Genomic DNA, 20,552 nt, shown 5'->3' on the forward strand with positions numbered 1-20,552 from the left:
TGAACCAACACGTTTTGAAAAATAACTTTTAGTTTTTGAGAAAACAATATTTGAAGTTTTGATAATTTTCGATGTTGCAATTTTCATCGATAACTTTCAAAATTCGCTATAAAATTAATTTCTTGAAGGATCCTTGTGGAAATATCACCAATCATTAATTAAAGTATCCTCTTTTTGATGCAACAAGCCGTTTTGAAAAATCACTTTTAGTTTTTGAAAAATAAATTTTTGAAATGATCGACAATTTTTTCGAATTTTGTAATTTTCGCCGATTAAGTTTTAAAAATTCGTATAAAATCCATTTCTTGGGGTATGAGTATGAAAATTTCCCAGAGTGTTAATAAAAGTGTCCTCTTTCCAATGAACCAACACGTTTTGAAAAATAACTTTTAGTTTTTGAGAAAACAATATTTGAAGTTTTGATAAAATTTTCAATGTGGCATCGATAACTTTCAAAATTCGTTATAAAATTCATTTCTTGAAGGATCCTTGTGGAAATATCGCCAATTATTAATTAAAGTATCCTCCTTTTTGAGTTGCTTCGTGAGTTAAATCAGCATCAAAAAAGTTCATTTTCTATCTTGGATCCAAATAAGTTGACATATCTTATCAGCTTTCTTGTTAATTTCATTTTTATTCAAATATCGCAATAATGTGGCAATGTAGGGTATCACTTCAGAAATGCACCAGAAGTTATAATTACAATGGTCGGATAGATATGCCGGATATCCGACCGAAGGGGATGCCGAATATCCGGCTTTTCGCAAAATCACTATCCGTTCCATTACTAGTCAACATCATGCTTGTATAAGCTTCCTAAGCTTCATTCCTGATATCTCCAAACATACAGACAATATTTCTGTGCTTCATTCGGCTATATTTTTGGAGTCAAACTTTATATTGTTATTACGGATTCATCTTTGCTTCGATCATAATCATGATCAATAATACTACCTTTACTGCATATGTTCGAATTTCACTATCCTTTTAAATCTAAGTGATTTCCTACTTTTTCAAGTTCCTTTAACGCTTGTTCTAACTGGTTACTATCAATATATACCAAAACGACGTTTATAACAGACATTTAAATTTTGTACAAAATTGATGCTCATAAGTATTAGCGATTTACATATTCTTCTAGTCCATAATAAACATATTTAGGGAAAATTTGTATTGATTGTACATTGTTAGTTATACACATTTCTCTTGGACTTTGAATTTTAGAGAGTAATAAGGTTCTATTCTATAGGGTATGTTGATATAGGGTCGAATTTCGTGTTTGATAAGCTCTTTACCCCGTCCCCAATACCCCATTATCTCGCGCTCCGTCCGCGTTTTCTAAAACACAAATAGGGTTATTTGAGTACGTCAGTCTCACGGCACATTATGCCCAAGATGTATTATGTTTGTACTTGTACTACAACAACAACCGACTTCGCGATGTCAATGGTCCCGTATGCGATGGCCTCGGGTATCAATTGCCCTCTGTAGGCGCTTAATTAATTTCGTACAAACGAGCAACGATTTCTTTTTCCCCTCTTTTCCGTCGTGTACGATTAATTCGCATTGGACAAGAAGAAGATCGAATGCGAGAGGGTACGGAATGAGAGAGAGCGAGATTTGTGGTCTACGGGTAGTCGTTTCTGCTGACGGAGTCAAATAGGGTCCGGTCCCCTGGTTTCAATTGAATCGAAGCTGATCGATTCATCTTCCACTCTTTCATCTGATGGCACTTGCAATAGATGATGGTCGGATGCGGAATGATGTGTTCGAAATCTACCTCTATCTAAATCGATATGTAAATTTTCAAATCAATGTGATTCTGATAAATGTGATGGAGCTTTTGAATTTTGAAACAGTTTCGATAATAACCAAAAAACTTTTTTAAACAAAAAAGTTTGTAACAAAAAAAAAATGGAGAATGTGGTTAAACAATTCGTTTTATACAAACGAGTGTATACCTTTTTAAAAGAGGATGCGTACAAAAACGTCGACACAATTTGGATTCCGTAACGGTAGCGGTGGAATCCTTTTTGGGGGCGCGGGCGCGCGTTTATTCGACACTAATCCGCTTCAGTTTTCAATTAAAAGCTGTTTTTAAAAAATGCGCCGTTTTAATCCAATCGAATTTCAATCGCATTATACGGCCGGTATTATTCAATCGCGATCGCCGCAGCTGTCGGATCCGGGTTGGGGGAAGTCCGACTATGGGTTTTCGATTCCGGTACGGCACGAGTGTCGCCATCTATGGTCGTTCGATTTAATTGTTAACAAAAGCTCTGTTGCGCCGCTAAACTTTTTAAGTGCTAATTCGTGTTCGGAATTTAAATTGACAAAATAATTTATTATGTGGCGATGCCTACATTGATTTCAACGCCGCGACCGAAAATTTATATTGATTTTCTGCGATCCGGTGAGACTCTACACCACGTCGTTCCCTGCAAACTGCATTGCACACCAAATCTCACCGGTCAAAGCTCGTGATTCGAATATCTACTCGAAATTATTCACATATTTCAATTAAGTTCAGTTATTAACAATAACACAATCTAACGTGATTAATATTTGAAATATTATGATGGAATTTAATAAGATTTTTTTGTATTAATTTGTTAATCTTAACTGGGGTTCCCAGATTACATAAATATTTTTAAAACAAATTGGATCATCGAATATCTTTGAAAGTGGTGATTCATTTAGAAATGACTCCGCTTATTCTTGTTATTTTTTTATAATCTCATCTGCTAAAACAATAATCATCTATATGTAATATGTTTTTATTAATAACTACCAAAATATGTTATCAAATAAATCATCACATGGACTTTGAAATTATTGCTAAATCTTTATTACAATTCCATGACTAACTTTTATTTAATCCCTAAAAAATTTCCATTCAGTTTTTACAATTCAAGTTCATCAAAATAACAACCAAAATATAGATCAATAATTACAAAATCGAGATAGTGTCAAGATAATTATTAGTTTTATCAGAATGCAATATAAATCCACCTGGGACAGATACAGTAAAACTGCCAATCAAACTTAAAACTATTTATTTTATGTCATACATTATCAATACTTGCATCTAATACATCTATAACAAATTCATAGAATCTGCTAGTGGTTAGCACGTAAACACCTTATTTAAATAAATTTAAAAACATCAACACAAACGCATCCATAGAGATAAAGCTTTAACAACGAGATTATGCTGGAATAGGAGAATTGGGTCTAGACCCAACTGTGAAATCTTTATACTGAGAAAATACACAAATCTGAAAATCAAAAAACATTTAAAAAAAAAATGATTCCACATCTTCCTCATACCCACTTTATCTTTTAGTTGCTGACAAAGCTGCAACCCTACAGTAAAAAGAACTAAAACTTCATTTAACCAAGATACAGTACATTCAGCATGGCTGCAATCGTATTTCATAACTCCTTGTACTGAATAAATCTGGTAAGATGCCAAAATTAATTTGTGACTTTGAATATAAAAGCTTATAGCCAAATCTTCCGGTAAATTTGGAGCTAATGATTTCTAAAATAAAACTCTATATTAATGTTTTTTAAGTACTTATTAATATTACCATATTTCTGCTTTTTATTAAATCATCGATAGTTTTCTTCCTTGGGACAATAAGACTTGTTCTCCCCCTTTGTAAGCTACCCAAAATGTTCCCCAAGATGTGTAAAACTTCATCAGATGATCTAAAATTTGATTTATTTATCAAAAGAATTTTTTAATTTGTGTTGATGAACTTGCTTAAATTTATAATTTTTACCAACATCATCAATATGATAAATCGCTTGTTGAAGATGGTTTGCAGCATCTTGAACTTGTTGCAACTTCCAAGGATGCTCTCCTTGTATAGATGCTTTAACAACTTGGCCCAATCTTAAAGCTTTTATATGAATCTCCTATAAATATTAAATATTCCAAAACAATTATTATAAAATTTACTCTAAAATTCTCTTACAGCATGTGTAATACTATCGCCAGTTAAAACTGCTGAACATTTAAGTAGATCTGGTGCAACATTAAATGTAAATCGATCCTGTTTATTAGAATTATCTTTTCCATAAAGTTGAACGGGAAATCGTTGCGCACATTCCTAAAAAATGGTTGTAAAGATAAAATTAAAGTAATAAAAATAATTAATTGACTTACCACTAAGACTTGATGAATTTGTTGTAAAGCTGCGTGTACTTCCTTGTGGAGAACCCACTCAAATTCTTTTTGCTAAAATTACAAAGATGTTTTAAGGTACAATTAGTTAATGTTTTGGACATACCAAATTTAAAGCTTCTTCTTTCTCAAAATCGTTCATTTTTAATCGTTCCTCGTCGTGTAATATGTTAAATTAAATAAACACATGTCAACACAGGATCGATTAATATCATGTGGAATCTGTCAAAATTACAGGCACGCGCATTAGGTTGACATAGTTTTCTGTAATTTTTAACACTACATAGGAATCTGTAACTAACTAAATAAATTCATTTGTGATTAATGTTCATAGAGGGGAATAAAAATAACTTTAAAAAGTATTTTTTATAACATGCTGATACATATTATAATAACCTGATAACTTATCTTAGAATCAAGTAATAAACATTAAGGATTCAGTTTATCTCAAAAATTGGAACAAAGTTAGTTGAGAAGACAAATATCTATTTTCGAGTAAATGCCAAAACATATAAAACTTTTTCTCTTATTTTTGCCCTCTTTCTATTACATTATTATGCCAATGGAAACACGAAATATGTTATAATGATGATGTTTTTGAACATTTGGTGTTACAGGAATAGGAACGATATATTTATTAGTTTAATACATTGGTTTACGGTATTTATCACTGCCAAATGTCGAGTTAAATTAGTTTAGTTATAATAAAGGAAAAATTTCGTCAAAATTCTCACAAGCTTATATGTTCCTAATTATTGCGTATTAATTTTTACTATTGAAATTCTGATTAAGAAAAAGGTTATTTCTAGACTTATTGATAACAAACAAACAATTACATGAATGCTAGGGACAATATAAAGATATATAAAGTATGTTTGAACCCGGTGAAAGCAAGATTCAATTTGCGATGATTACAACACTTGTTATATTATTGGGTTCTTCTGAAGCTGCTTCAACAATGACAGCATCGCTATTTCCAACTCTACTAAAGATCTAGTCATTGCTTTCTCTGACTAGATCTTATTTTTCGTTCCATGATAAGCCGAAAATAATCAAGTTTGATCGTTCACCACGGAATAAATAATCAGAAACATAACTTTGCAAAACATTAGTGATTCTTTTAATAAACAACAGACTTCTAATGTTTTAAATAACTAAAAGTCAATGTTTGTGTGCGCCTATGAAAATATAATAAAATATCGATTCATTTCGACCTCAAGGTCATGATATTGTCGGCTAAACATTAAAATCAACATTAAAAGTGATGTTTCCTTAATTAAACAGCCTTAAATAATAATTTTCTTAATAATTATCGACCATTTTCGTTACTTTCCATTTATCCAAGAGGATTAATGTCTGGCTACTTAATTATTCACAACTGTCTGGAACATTTTCAATATTGTTCAAAAAATATCTTTCGTATAGCTTCCCAAATTGAGAACTTGGCGGCGTCCTTTATTCAAAATTGTGTGACGATTGAGATGATTGTGTGCTATTACAGCTTGCCAGGGACCGCGCTCATAAATTTAACCTTCACTTCTGTTCTTAGGATTGGAGTTCGTCGATTTGGGAATCACATCTTTAAATCGGGACGTCGATCCACAGAAACTACCTACCAGTTTTCCTTTATACCATTAATCTACCTGTCTCCAGGTTTTTAGTCTAAGTGAATTCAACTTTATTATGTTTAATGCCCTTTTTCAATAACAGTGATATATATCTTATTGTCGGCTTTATTTTGTGATATGTAAATAGCCCTTGACTTGTCTCTTCCCGGATATGGGTTAAATTACATCCTGGAATTACGTCAGCGTATTGGTAGTATCCAATGATTCTGAATATTGCTTCTTTTATAATGATCTTCAATGCGTTTCTTCTAAGAAAAATATTTGTAAATTTGAAACCTTACAGTCACTGCAATATGCCTAGTGTACAGAAAACCTACAATTACTGAGTTTTCAACTCTGATATCTAGAATGAACTCGCGTTAAATACTCAACAACGCTGTAAACATTTATAAATATAAATTTGAAACTTCAAAGTTAAATTGTTTCTTCTCGTTCCTCCTTCTCCCTTTCGATTATTCCATATTGACATCCAACTCTTACTCCTTATACTATTCAAACATTTTATCATACCATAAGTACGTAGCTTTTAGGGTTGGTGTTAAGCCGTGCGTCTTTTGAAAAAGTGGTTAGTGTTTCGAATGACATGCTGTAATCAGAATCAAGCTCAAACTGATTGCAAAATGACTTCGAACTTGTTTCTGAAACGTTAAACATTTTTACAAAGCACTATGCTGTGTATACGATAAATAGGCTGAGACTTATTGTGTAATCCTGCATCAATTGCTTCGTTGTCCAAAACGCTTCAATTAACATGTATCAAAGAACCATCATGTATTTTATTTCAGATTTCGTCGTTCCTTCAAACAATTTGTAGAAACATGTACCAATTTCAGAAGTACTTCATTTTACACTTTTGGGCTGAGTGGCTTTCGAGTTAGGTTGAACCGTGTTGCTTTCGGGTTGGATTGCTTTTGGGTTAACTTGTTTTTGGGTTGCTTTCAGGTGGGCTTGTTTTTGGGTTGAGTTGGGTTGCTTTCATGTAGGCTTGTTTTCAGATTGGGTTGCTTTTGGTTGAGTTGAATTGCTTTCAGGTTGGCTTGATTTCCGATTGGGTTGAGTAGTTATCTAAACTCTTTCTTTTCCTGGTACCTTTATTCAGTAGCCTTTCTACACCAGTTATATCATTTCTCTTCATATCCACCCCTTTAAACCTACCCCTTTTTAATTTTACATCCCTTATCACCGTCCTGATACAACAGCTATATAAAATATTTCGTTCAGTATGTTATCGGTATTTTAGTTATGTTATTATCCTGTTCTTTATATTTTATTTATATATTTCCTTCCATCCCTTTCTTGCTATATCACCCCGATTTCGGTTTCCTGGCTTTCCTTCACCTCCTGCACCCTTCCATGCAATGCTATTATACCATCATTCATTTCTTCCCAGTCTAGACCCTACTTTTTTCTAGAAGTCTTTCAAATTCTCTAGTTTTTCCTTATAAGATTTCGATAATAAAGATCACTCTACTTGCCGATTGGAGACCATTTCTAATGCGAAATGACACGCGTCCAATCGTGATATATTGGCGACAAGCGACGTTCTTAATCGATTTTTGAATTGATATCTCAAATGATATCAATAATACAGACACCACTTCTCTCTGTCTCCGCTCGTGCCAAACGTAAATGTTGAAAAAAGCGCTAATGACAGTTTGAAAATAGAGTCATTTTTAAATTTGTTTCTGAAAAGGTTGAAACATGGCATAAATCGAATGTATCTAGTTTTCTCATAGCAAAACCTAAGATTATTCATTATGGTACGAAAGGATTTTGTAGATTGGTTCAAATAATTTTAAGAAAAATGTTGATATTAGCAACTATATATCAAATTTCAAAACCTATCCTTGACACAATTATTAGCAGAAATATTGTCGCAAGTTCAACTGATACGCATTCTTAAAGCTGTTTAATAGAAAACAAGTGTTATTTGTCTACCGTTCTCGTTCTTTCGGGTTTCGGTGCCAGCGGTATTAAGTTTTGAACGATTGTTTCCTCGCTTTCTTGGAATCGGTCCACATACACTATCCGTATTGTTTCATAAATTAACGAACACATTGCGACATTTATAAACAAGCTCTGTTGCATCATGATTCACTTAACACATCAACATTCGTTTTAATTTTTTTGTAGGTCCAAAACTCGTATCACTTATTTGACTTTCTGTAATATTGTATTCGTTGGCAATCTCGTGAAGTAACATTTGTTGGATGATATCCACGATTTGTTGGTAATTGTAATGTTAAATCGTGGGATGTTCACTAACATCGTTGATTTATTAAGACATTCTTTTCTCGTACACCTGACATAAATTCTTATATGAACCGTACACGGTACGCGTAAATACATCCAATCCAAACAAACCGAATGCTTCGGTACATAACCGGTAAGCTCGAGTAACCAAATTTTAAATATACGTTTACCCAAATAAACACTCGACGTTTGAGTAATTTATTCACATGTTTATGTTTCGCAATGCAGCTGAAATAAGTAAAGCAAAACAATTATTAACAAAAACAAAATCGTAAAATCTGTGGATGAAAATTTAAATTAAATTAAAAAGGAGAGAAATCGAAACATTGAGTATCTCACTGAATAAGGGCAATAAAATGAATAGAATGCATTGGTGTAGTTGGCGTGAATTAATTTTATCAACGCTTTTTGGCAACGAGAGTGCGTTTATAAATTATCCTGAACTTAACTGCACCAGTTTAACCGATTCGTGAAAGACGTAACTACAGTGACGTCCGTGAATGTCCTCGGAAGGATCCGATTCCATCATATCATTATTAATAGAATATTTTTATACATTACATCATTTTATTTTAGTGGTATTCGAAATAACTAAAAAAATAATCACAAAAATTATTATTAAAATAAGGAATAAATAAGGACAATACAAGAAAAAAACTGAAATAAAATAGTTATTAAGGGTAATGAAATGTGATACATGTCAGAGAGTTTTTGTGGCACAAGGGTTAAATGTGAAATAGTACGTTTTATGAATCGCACTTTCCTCAAGTTTATTCCGTCCAACTCGATGTGAAAACCATTTCGCCTAAAAATAAGCGAGAGTAAGCTCGAATACTACCGCTTTCAGGCCATTGGTTTAGATACTACTGGTTAACCAATTGCAAAGCCAGATATATAAATTTCACGATTCTATTGTATATCGGGGGCCGAAGCTGGCGCGCTTCTAGAAATCCACTATAACCCAGAAATAATAACGTTTCTCTCCCGCGCGATCCAACGCCAGTCTTACGCCCAGACTCCATCGAAGAACTCCTTCCTGTTATTGTTGACCCCGTTATTGTATTGTCCATTCACCACCCTCCACAACCAAAATGGTAGGATTTAGTTTTGGATCAAAAAAATAAACTAACACAAACCAACTTTTTATAGTTGGTTATTTAAATGTGCTTTGTGCTTTTAACATCAGTGGCATTTTATTTTTGATTAATTAATATTATAAAGTTTGGTGTTGGTAAGTTAATTTTTAATTATGGAAAAATTAATGGGAACCCAAACTAATACACTATATTAATTAGAAATCAAAAATAAAAAGAAATTAAAATCACTCGTCCAAAACCCTAAATATTCTATTTCATCTCAAAGTTCAAGTGCATTCATAAATTTTCCATTTACATCTAAGATCATTAATTAAAAGTAAACATTCTAAAATCAGATGAACCTTTCCAATAAATCGTGTTCCAATGAGATAATTTACGTCAGTTTCTAGAAACACATCAGTTTAGTTAAAAATATTTCAGCCGAGAAAAACGAGGTAAAATTTAAAAGTTAAAAGGTACTAACGAATGTTTACTCATTTAGTATATTCTGAAAGAGGCCGTTGGCGTTTTAAAACAACGACAGATTTATTGGGCATTTATCAAAAACCACGTCCTCATTTTCGCTTTGAGTGTTACCATGATAAACGTCCGACACCTGTTCAGTTGAAAACTCCCTCGCTTGGCACAAGCTACGAAATAACACTAGTACGGCGCTTGGCTTAATAGTACAGTAGGTCATAATGTTCGAATGAACGAAACATGATGACATTGTAGGATTTTCTTTTTGTTTGTAGGATGAGTTGCCGCCAGAACAACTCGCAGGTGAGTAATAAAACGAAAAAAAAACGAGATCGGAGATGGAGGTGGAGTTCCGATACGGTCCAAATCCGTACCAAAACAAACAGTCTATAAATAATTCATTTGAGTAGGAAAAAATCAAATAAACATTCAATTATGCGAAAGAGACTTGTTTATTTATCGAGTGGACTTTCTTTACACAAAAAAATTTCAAAAAAAAGATTTAGCTACAAAATTAGAAAATTGTTTAAACTTAAATGTCATCTTTTATGGAAACTATAAACTAAGTATATTGTTACATATTGGCCAAAATGATTTCAATATATTTTTGGTAACAATCTTTACTATTGTTTTCCATGGAGACTTAACCAGTAGTATAATTTGTATGGAAACAATCCACATGGCACAGTTGGCATCGAGATATAGAATTGGGGGCACAAGCGACGGCGGTGAAGTAAACATTCGGTGGGAGTAGATTTGTGGTATCCGAAATGTTTTGATCGCCCGTGCAGCTGTTCCATTAGAGCAAGAAACGCGTCCAAGTTATTCTTGTCCCGCAATCGGATATCGTGCCTGCGGATCCTGAGGCCTTTGACGAGCCATCGGTACCCATTAAACGGCTCTAAATATAACCGCATAGGTTTCCCATCCGCCATCAAACTGATTTTATCGTTTCCGACAGCACCACCCAAAAAAAAAACCGAAATAGATACACCTACACCATATTTTACCGTGCAAAAAAAATAAACGAGAAAATAAACTGTTTATATTTAATAATAAAATTGGAATAATTCTCAAAATCGTATTTCAGGCGTTAATGTTCATAATGACCAATAAACACCGCGAACCAATTAGTAGTAACCCGATTTGCCAAGTTTTCGAAACGAAAATTGGTCAGTTATTTATTTCTTTGTGTTTGTAAACAGTTCAATTTTCGTTTTGTGTTTATTACTATTTCGCATGCAGTTCAACGAAATTTACGATCGAATCAGTTCCAAAAAACGCCCGCTAAATTTTAATACAATTCCGTTAATATCATATCGGTTTTAGTATCCATAAATCTGTTAGTTTATAAGAAGTCTATTTTGAGGATACATAAAATCTTCTATTGGTTTTAATATGACATGATATACATCCACTCAAATCAAGTCGATTAGAAATTTCTGTTAAGACACATTTAGTAGTTAACTCAATATTTGATTTAACGTTACAGTCTTGAAGAAAGCTTTTGAAGCATTCGACAGTCAAAAATCAGGAAGCATACCATGTGATATGGTGTCAGATATTCTTCGTCTTATGGGTCAACCATTCGATAAAAAAATCTTGGAGGAACTCATCGATGAAGTAGATGCAGATAGTAAGTAAATGATACTATATTTTTTCAATATAATCGAAGCTAATGCAGCTTCAAGTTTTTATATCACAAGATTCTAAATTTTGTTACAAACTATTTAAAAAAAAAGGGGGTTGCTGATTAGTTTGCGAGACATAATCAAATAAGTTAGCCGGAAGTTTTCAAGATCATGTTTAGAACACTAACTGAAAGGTTGAACGCAGAATTGTGCTCGTTACGAGATTGACCTGATTTTGGGAAACCCTGATCAAGGGTCTTGCGATGAAGCACAATAATTATAACCCAACCTAGCTGAAAAACTCTGTTATAAAAGAGATGCACATAATTATTGAATCTTTCAAGTATTAACCTAACCTCTAAAAAAATCGATTAATAATTAATTATTTCAACTCATTTAATAGAATCTGGAAGATTAGAATTTGAAGAATTCGTAACATTAGCCGCAAAATTCATAGTAGAAGAAGATGATGAAGCCATGCAAAAAGAATTAAAAGAAGCGTTCCGTCTTTATGACAAAGAAGGTAGGTTTGAAATATTTAATACAATCAGCAACATCTTTGGTCATGTTCCAAGTGAGTTTATGTACGTAATGATAGATAACGAACTCGTTGACATGCCAGAACGTAAATTTACATATCTCCATCACATTGCTTCGTCTAATAATAAAACGAATATTAACGCAAAGGAAATGTAGACGCGAAAATTTCAATATGCACTCAACTCGCGAAAATATGAGATTTTTTTTTGTGAAGGATTTACCTCATTTCCCCGAATTATTTATACGGATTTTAATGTTGGTTGATGTGGTGCCAAGACCACCACTAAGTAATGAATATTATTACATTTACTCACTTTATTTCAAAATTTTCTCACATTATTAAAAGATAATTTCTAATTTAAAAATAATTCACCTACTTTTAAAACACTTTAGATATTATTTTATAAGAAAAATTATACTGGAGTGATATATTAACTAAAACTATTCTTGGAACTTTACCAAATGTTGTTTCATACGATGATATGATTCTATCAAAAGAAACAAACGGTCTTTATTCACAGCGTGTTGTTAATCGTGCGACCAAAAATAATTTTGTTTTAGGCAACGGTTACATCAAAACGTCGAGTTTAAAAGAAATTCTAAGGGAGTTAGATGATCAACTGACGGACAAAGAATTGGATATGATGATTGAAGAAATTGATACTGACGGTTCGGGGACCGTCGACTTTGATGGTAATGTGTATAGCGTTTTTTTTTCTCGAAATATACAGCTCCTCTATTTATAAATTTACGATTTCTAATGCATAAACATCGTACGGCTTTCGCGCCGTGCCAGATGACGACGGCCGCGCTTTGTTTTATACATTTCCTCGCTTAATTGGTAGCCAAAAAATAAAGAAAATTTTATTTGTCCCTCTTTAACGACAAACATTTTGTTGGGTTACAATTCTTTTTTCTATTATAGAATTCATGGAAATGATGACAGGAGAATGAAAACGCAATCAACCTCCAATCCGTGCATTTTATTTTTTTAGCTCAAACAACACAAAAGTTCAAATCGATCGCAAGATCTCCATCTCATCCTATTACTACACAGTTCTGATTAAATTGATTCCTTCGAAAATTTGTACCGTCATTGATAACAATTTATTCATATTTTTTTGTAATAAATTACACTTACAAGGAAAAACCGCGGTGTAACGTTTAAATAGAATTATTATAATTATGTTGGCACACTTCTATTATGTATTGATAATAATAAAATTTACGTTTTAAGTATGACGTCTTTTTTTAATAATTACTTATGCATTATTTCTTTGGTAATTATTATAGATAAATATATCACAAAATAAATAGGTGACTTCTCTGCATGCAATGTGTGGTGGTGATTTATCAAAAACTTTCATTGTTAAAAAAGATAAATATTTATATACCTATATCAGGGTACTTAATAAACATTCCTTTTTAAAGGATGGAACATAAAAATCTTCTACGTTTGAGTCGATTAAAACAACATATCATTAATTATTAAAACCGATTTGAAATGTGGGAGATCTTTAAGTTCCGCTCTGTATAAAATTTATCGTAGTACACTATTACTCTTTAAAAATACATTAATAAATGTAAATCATTAAAACATTTCATAAATAATTAATCTCATAAAATACAAATACTTAATACTTTCTAATAAACTTCAAGCTCGAAAAAAAATGAGTATTATTCATTAAAAATTGTATAAAATATATAATTATTAAAAAATTCACAACTCGAATTTAAAAAAACACCTACCAAATTTCCTTTTTATTTAAAATAGTGCGGAAACTCGTTCATAATTTCCCTTACCAATTTTTGGTCGATTTTACTTTGCTCGGTTTCTTCACAGAAAATCCGCGTAAAACATTTTAATATATCATCACGACGATGTTGATGTTCACCATAATTTGTATTTCTCATTACACGTTTGCAAAGTTCTAAATATTGTTGTCTTCTCTAAAAAATAAACTCTTTTTAAGCATTAATATTAACATTGTTAATATACAGGGTGTATCAAAATTACTTCGTAATTCAAAGAAAAAGGTGAAATAAAATTTTTTGTATTAATATATGTATTAGTATAATATGAAAACCAAGAAGTGGTCAAGAATTGTCCAGTTGATTAAAATATCATGTTCAATCATGCCAAAGAGATTTTTGAAAAACTAAAGGCTTGTGATGATGTAAAAGACAGCTGGTACAATATTGCACAGATCGGAGATGCAGCAGTACCGATAAAGTCGTTGCATCTGCTTTTCTTGATAAATTGGAAAAGTTGGCGCAAAGAGGATATTTAACGCGGACGAGACAGAGCCATTCTGAAAGAAAATGCACCTTGGTGGAAACACTGCTGACGATTGTAAATTAAAACCTTGGTGTATCGATCTAAAAGACCATAAAGAATAAGTCTAAACCAGAATACCCACTAATTTGAAAATTCAGCCAAAAATCTTGAGATACTGCTTTATTTGACGCTTTGTGCTGGCGTTGCATGATCTGCTCAAAGAAAATATCTGGAAAACTTTATACCAAAAACTCGTATTACATGCAAAATGTGTTTCAGTATTTACAAGAAGGTTTTCTGTTTGATCTTTTTTGTATTGACAAGAAACATTATTCATATTAATGCAAATTAGTATAAAAATGTATGTACAACAATTAATTAACGTTTAATATAACTCCTTTTCATTAGTACACTCTGTAATTTGATAAGCTTCATGATGTCAAATAATAAGAAACTAATGAACGTTTCAAAATGAACATATTGACTACCTAGTATGAGTTTATTTGTTGTGGTTTGTATTATATTAAGAAGTTAGAAATAAATATGATTTAAAAAAATTGAAATTAATTTTTTTGTTTCACCCTGTATATTACAATATTTTACACCAACCTTATCCCCTGGAGACAAATCTAAAATATTTCTCACAATAATATCAATAAGTACTCGAATATCATTTGTATAAAATAACCCTCCAGTTCTCTTACTATCAAATAAATCGATCAGTAATTTTAAAACGGAATGAGGCGGTTGAGGTTCGTGATCGAAAATGTTAACAGGATCTTCTAAAAAAGAAACGAAAGGAGATTGATTTGATGCTATTAAATTTTGGCACCGAATAGAAAACATTTCGCGACATCTATTAATGCGTTCAAGTTTCCTTTCATATCGATCACCAAAAAAAAAATTATAAACACTAAACAACCAATTAATTTTACCTTCCCTGTTGATGAGTAACAATAATTTTTCAGTAAAAGTCTTCGCTAACGATTTCTCACTTAATACGTTCACGACCACGTTTTCGTGTAACGTGTGAAATTGGAGATTATACGCTAAAATAAAATTTAAGAAAAGATCTGGGATCTCTTCATCGATATCCTCCGCTGGTGGACATTCAATGTAATTGAGAATAAATTTTATAAATCGATTTCCCAGGAATTCTAAGAAATTTTTGATTTACAAAAGAATTGAAAAATAAAGACTTTTTTTACCGAAATGTGTTATAGGCATTCCTTCGCCCATTGAAAAAATCATTGTTAAAAGTGTTGTTGAGAAATTAATTTTTGAAATATTCGATGGGTTTTCTTCAATGTCTCTAAAATAATTTAATTTTAACACACATAATGATTAAATTCGTTAAATACCTTGCAATTTCACATGGAAGAACCGAATTTAACATAATATTCACAACCGTTTTATCAAGATTACACAATATCCCAAATGATTGTAATAATAACTGACGAATTGGCCATCGAGTTTCCATTTGGTAATACAATATCAAATTATTAATAACATGATAATTCGATGAAATAACATGTCTTGTTATATTTAAATCAGCATTTGACTACAAAATAAATAATTTACCTTAATTTTATTATCAATTTAGAAATGAAAATTATAATAATTGTAGTTTCTGTACTTTTTTACTGGTTTATTAAGTTTAAAACAATCTGCTTTACATGTTTCGACTTTCAGTCATCAGCAGAAGCGTCGTCATGAAAAATTGGTGTTTAAACCAGATTGCACTTCTAACATACTTAAAAATTATATGACAATAAATTGATAGTGTTATGTAGAAATGGATTTTATTTATTTATTTATTCATCCAAAATAAACAGGGTTTCTCCTAATTACAGATTTCGGAATTACCTAATTAATACATAATAATTATTAATTTTTATTGTTTGCTTTGTAAGCAAACAATAAAAAAGCAAATAAGCAAAAAAAACAAAATGAAACAATAAACATAATAACTGAACAGCAGAATGGAACAGAATGCGCGAAGAATTATTAACTATAAGATCAGCTACTGCACTGATTTTATACTCTTTTAAAACATATTTTCAGCAAGACCGATTGGTTTAAAACAAATAAGCTAGAGGGCGTTATCTGCAGCGATTACATATTTTTGTGATTTTTGAAAAAAGGTTAGTTGGAACGGGACTATTTAATGGACAGATCCTTAAAATTTGTTAAATAGTATTGAAAACCGCATCTCGATATCGCCATCCGTTCTCAAATGTGAGTATTTTTCAAAAAACCCTTATTATTTCCCAAACTATTAATGTTAGGTATAGGACATATAGAGTACGGCACTCTAGTAGTTGCACTGTATATGGCGGACCTGGAGGATAGATTGGGGAAGGGGCAAATGGGAGGGTTGGTGGAGGGAGGTAGAAAGGTGCATATGTTAGCATACGCGGATGACATCGTGGTCATGGCGAGAGAAGCGGCGGAGATGAAGGATATGATAAAGACATTGGAAAGATATTTTAGGGGGAAGGCGCTAGAAGTGAATGTGGGGAAGACAAGGATGATGAAGTTTTGTAAGGGTGGGAGAAAAAGAACAGAAAACTGGAGATGGGAGGGAAAAGAGATCGAGGATGTTAGGGAGTATACTTACTTGGGGTATGTGTTTAGGGAGGACAACAGGGCGGGGTCGCATGTGATAGCTATGGCAAAAAAGGCGAATAAGGTGATGGGACAAGTATGGGGTTGGGGGAAGAGAGTCTTTGGAAGGAATGTGGCAGCGAGGAAGATTATGTTTGAAGGTCTGGTTAGCAGTGTGATGATGTATGGGGCAGAGGTATGGGGATGGAGAGAGCAGGCAATGCTGGAGGACGTGCAAGCTAGATACTGGAGATGGGTGATTGGGGTGGCGAGAGAAACACCGGGGTATATAGTGAGGGAAGAGGTAAAGGTGGATAAGGTCAGAGTGGAGGCGGGCAGTGAAATATGAAGAAAGAATAGAAGGGAGGCCAAACTGCGGGATCTTGGGGGAGTGTTGGAGGGAAATTAAAGAGGGAAACATTAGATATGGGCAAGGAGACAGAGACAACTATTATAGACGAGCGGGCTACTCGGTAACTGAGATAAATAGTAGACAAAGGGTGGGTACGGAGATGTGGAGGGAGTTGAGAGATAGGGACCGAGATGTGCAGAGACAGGAAAGAAGGCACAAATAAAAGAGGGAAGGTATAACGAAAGGTACAGGGACATTATTACGGAGGGGCTGTCTAGATACTTGTTATTGGAAGAAGATGAGGAAGGGAAGAAGTTGGTGGCTAGGTTCCGTTGTGGAAACGAGGAGAGAGCTAACAGATAATGGATGGCCGATGAGGAGAGGTGGTGTAGGCTATGCAGGGAGGAATGGGAAACGTTGGAACATATGTTGATGGGTGCAGTGAGTTGACGGAGGAGGAGATGGACCGAGGGCAGATCTTCGGAGAGGGGGGAGAGGGGAAACGATGGATGAGAATGGTTGTGGGGGTGAGGAGACAAAGGGATGGACGAGGGGATGATTGGGCCGAGGAGCCGAGGGTGTGGAAATGGAGGAAGAGGGTAGAGGGTGAAAATAATATATTAATAATATATATTAGAATGTATTAAAGAAAAGAGTATAAAAGGTGTAAAATGAGACGCCGAAGACGACTAAGTAATAAAATATGGGTTGCCATTTAAAAAAATGAAGTTATGGTACTTCAAAATTTCAAAAAGTTAACGTGCCATAGTAAAGGGACCAAACGATCTAGACAGCCGTTCTTGGCACCAAAACATACTCCATCGTGGTGCTTATGCATGTTCTGAATCCTAAATTGATATCAAAAAGCGAGTGTTCTCTGATTTTTTGAACAAATATCTGCTGGAGCAGATTTCTCTAGCAAAAAGTAAAGTTATTTATAAACCTTGAAAACAGACAAATCCAAATATATAATAATATACAGGTGTTCCATTTAAAAAAATGAAGTAGGTGGCGATTTCCGGTATAACTGGAAGCGCTAGAAATCTGAAAATATTTTAGTCGAAGAGAACGCAATTGATAATACTTAAGTCTGAATTCTCATATTTTTATTTTGGCCATAACTCCAGAAACGTCTAATAACCGGTCTTGCTGAGACATCTGTATAATTTAATAAAAATGAACAGGTTAAAATGTAAAATTACGTTAACAGGCGTTACAAGTAAAAATGTATAAAATAAAAATATTTTTTTTGTAAAAAAACATCTTATTTACAATCTTGTTTAAACGCCAATTTTTCATGACGACGCTTCATAACTCAAAGTCGAAACATGTAAAGCAGATTGTTTTAAACTTAATAAACCAGTAAAAAAGTACAAAAACTACAATTATTATAATTTTCATTTCTAAATTGATTATAATATACTGGTAAATGGATTACACAATCAACATGAATCATATTAATTTTGTTAACCCAAATTAATCCAAACCACAAAAAAACTTAAACTTAAATATAATCTTACCAAAATAGAAATCAACTCCTTAATATATTCTTTAATAACGATTTCATCTTCATGTAACATCCAACTTCTCTGTTGAGAATCTTCTTTACAAGATGTTAATTCATTAAAAATAACCTTTAAACGACTTGCATCTCTGGTTTGTTCAATCTGAACATTGTCAGCTTTGAAAGATTCATCAGCTAAACTAACTATGGTGCTAAGATAAGGAAAAGCGGAAGCAGGAAGGATATCGTGAAGACCTTGGATGACAGTAACTAAAGCGACTTTAGACATTTCGTGAGAAAGTTCTGTATTGATTCGAACGTTTTCAATTAAATCATAAACGTTTTGATGTGTGATAACAGGAGAAGGTTTATGCGAACTATTTGTTACAATCGATTGGGAATTTCGTGTTGTTGTATCCGATTTACGTCGTTCTGCATCTGGAGCAATATATATTTCTTGTACTTGAGGTTCATCTTCTAATGATCTCCTCAAACATTCTCTACTCGAATTTAAGGAATAAGCCCCCTTTTTTTCTAAATACTTTTGTTTAATGGGTTCTTCTGTAATAGAAGAATTTCTTGTGTAAGTTTTAGGAATGTTTACTGTGTTATTTGAAGGAAAACTCTTTTTTGATTTAATACATTCAATTTCACCACTGGAAGTTTTAAAAAGTAATGGTGGTCCATCTTCTCCACTAATAGAATTCTCAACAACTTCGGGCATTTGTTCTACTTGTCGCCTCATTTCTTTTAATCTTAATATCAAATCGGTTTTTTCACTTACTAAATATTCTGATTTAATTTCGTGTCTTTGTACGTAATCGATGGCGTGGTCCAAATATTGAAGGTAAAAAGCGGGGCTTACGGTGACTCTTTCGATATAGTTTGAAGGAATGAATCCGATTTCACCCCTCTGGGTCATAACCTCCCACCAATTTCTGTGTTTTGTATTTGTTTGATTTAAAATAAAATAATCGTTCGCTTTGAAGCTAAGAGTTTTCGGGTATAAGGCGTCAAAATCGTATTTACTACGTAACATATCCAAATCTCCTAAAGAATTTTTACGTTTTATTAATCCTTGAATACTTCAAGTTTTATTAGTGATTTCATCAATGAATTTTGAGCGATAATTAAAACGAATGAGGATATTTAAAAGGCAAAGTTAACGAGTTTTCACGGTCAATTTCATTGACAAATTTACTGGAAAACTTGACGGATGATAACTTGTGTGGAAACTTTTTACTTACCCACAAATATTGGCTTCTTCGACATTGTCGAACGGTCCCCTTATATTATGAAAGCGTTACGCGATATTTTTAAATCGTTTCTTTATAAAAAAAATCCAACATAACTATCTACAAATTCAAAATAATGACATATGTAGTCACGCCTCTTTTTTTTTCAACTTGTCATTGCCAATGATCTCATTTATTTTCATTACAAGGGACCAACGAAATATATTGACTCTACGATTAAAGCGAGAGAGAAAATAATGTAAGAAATAAAAAATTTGAAATTTTAAATTTATTTAACTAATAAAGTAAATAACTTTAAATAAATGCTTTATATGGTAACTAATAAACTAATTTAATAATAATTGTATTGGGAAATAAAATAAAGTGTAATAAAGTATGTAGTATGAATGATTATAATGAAAAGTTCGTATATTTTGCACGAGATGGCGCCTTACAAATTAATCAATTTGAATTTTGAAATTTAATTTGCATTACATTATTTTAAGCGTAATTTGGGCGAAACAATCTTCATTATAGGATTAAACATAAATCAAAGAGTAATACCAATGTTGGTAAATGAACAATCGATAAAATAATAGCAACACAAATGAAATTAATGTAAACTCAATTTTATTGACTATTTATAGGGCTCTATCATCTATCGATACACTGATTATACGAGATACGATTTTTTAAACTTCTTAATCTTCGTAAATCACATGGCAATAAAGTAAATAATTTAATTTTTTAGGTGTAATAATGTTGCAATCTTCCAG

At 32.6% G+C, this 20,552-nt stretch overlaps 3 protein-coding genes across 3 annotated transcripts; 1 reads left to right on the top strand and 2 right to left on the bottom strand.

The window, feature by feature from the left end:
• Positions 1-3,039: 3,039 nt before the first annotated feature.
• LOC111417347 (rogdi atypical leucine zipper) lies at positions 3,040-4,440 on the bottom strand. Its single transcript, XM_023049594.2, has 7 exons — positions 4,299-4,440; positions 4,175-4,246; positions 3,984-4,118; positions 3,770-3,924; positions 3,594-3,714; positions 3,335-3,544; positions 3,040-3,278 (listed from the first exon to the last, which is right to left on the bottom strand). The coding sequence occupies exons 1-7, from the start codon at positions 4,332-4,334 to the stop codon at positions 3,210-3,212; spliced, it is 798 nt and encodes a 265-aa protein (XP_022905362.1). The 5' UTR covers positions 4,335-4,440; the 3' UTR covers positions 3,040-3,209.
• A 4,555-nt stretch (positions 4,441-8,995) lies between these two features.
• LOC111417352 (troponin C-like) lies at positions 8,996-13,039 on the top strand. The gene is made up of 6 exons (XM_023049599.2): positions 8,996-9,167; positions 9,905-9,932; positions 11,122-11,265; positions 11,664-11,783; positions 12,362-12,493; positions 12,726-13,039. The coding sequence occupies exons 1-6, from the start codon at positions 9,165-9,167 to the stop codon at positions 12,752-12,754; spliced, it is 456 nt and encodes a 151-aa protein (XP_022905367.1). The 5' UTR covers positions 8,996-9,164; the 3' UTR covers positions 12,755-13,039.
• Positions 13,040-13,460: 421 nt separating this feature from the next.
• Positions 13,461-19,955, bottom strand: LOC111417351 (NCK-interacting protein with SH3 domain). The gene is made up of 7 exons (XM_023049598.2): positions 19,789-19,955; positions 18,558-19,591; positions 15,440-15,639; positions 15,287-15,390; positions 15,014-15,235; positions 14,688-14,860; positions 13,461-13,750 (listed from the first exon to the last, which is right to left on the bottom strand). The coding sequence occupies exons 1-7, from the start codon at positions 19,811-19,813 to the stop codon at positions 13,562-13,564; spliced, it is 1,947 nt and encodes a 648-aa protein (XP_022905366.2). The 5' UTR covers positions 19,814-19,955; the 3' UTR covers positions 13,461-13,561.
• Between the last annotated feature and the right edge of the window lie 597 nt (positions 19,956-20,552).

This window comes from Onthophagus taurus, chromosome 1 (genome assembly GCF_036711975.1).
Source record: "Onthophagus taurus isolate NC chromosome 1, IU_Otau_3.0, whole genome shotgun sequence".
NCBI classification, from domain to species: Eukaryota; Metazoa; Arthropoda; class Insecta; order Coleoptera; family Scarabaeidae; genus Onthophagus; species Onthophagus taurus.

What these genes read in the sequence shown, in the direction of transcription:
- LOC111417351 (XM_023049598.2), bottom strand. Translation starts at nt 19,813, where the DNA reads ATGTCGAAGAAGCCAATATTTGTGG. An exon ending in GTTACTCATCAACAGGGAAG is followed by an intron (nt 14,861 to 15,013) that starts GTAAAATTAATT and finishes TTTCTTTTTTAG; the next exon opens with AAGATCCTGTTAACATTTTC. An exon ending in ATTTGTCTCCAGGGGATAAG is followed by an intron (nt 13,751 to 14,687) that starts GTTGGTGTAAAA and finishes TTTATTTTTTAG; the next exon opens with AGAAGACAACAATATTTAGA.
- LOC111417352 (XM_023049599.2), top strand. An exon ending in CGATGAAGTAGATGCAGATA is followed by an intron (nt 11,266 to 11,663) that starts GTAAGTAAATGA and finishes CTCATTTAATAG; the next exon opens with AATCTGGAAGATTAGAATTT. An exon ending in CCGTCTTTATGACAAAGAAG is followed by an intron (nt 11,784 to 12,361) that starts GTAGGTTTGAAA and finishes ATTTTGTTTTAG; the next exon opens with GCAACGGTTACATCAAAACG.
- LOC111417347 (XM_023049594.2), bottom strand. Translation starts at nt 4,334, where the DNA reads ATGAACGATTTTGAGAAAGAAGAAGCTTTAAATTTG. An exon ending in AAATTCATCAAGTCTTAGTG is followed by an intron (nt 4,119 to 4,174) that starts GTAAGTCAATTA and finishes ACCATTTTTTAG; the next exon opens with GAATGTGCGCAACGATTTCC. An exon ending in GGTAAAAATTATAAATTTAA is followed by an intron (nt 3,715 to 3,769) that starts GCAAGTTCATCA and finishes ATCAAATTTTAG; the next exon opens with ATCATCTGATGAAGTTTTAC.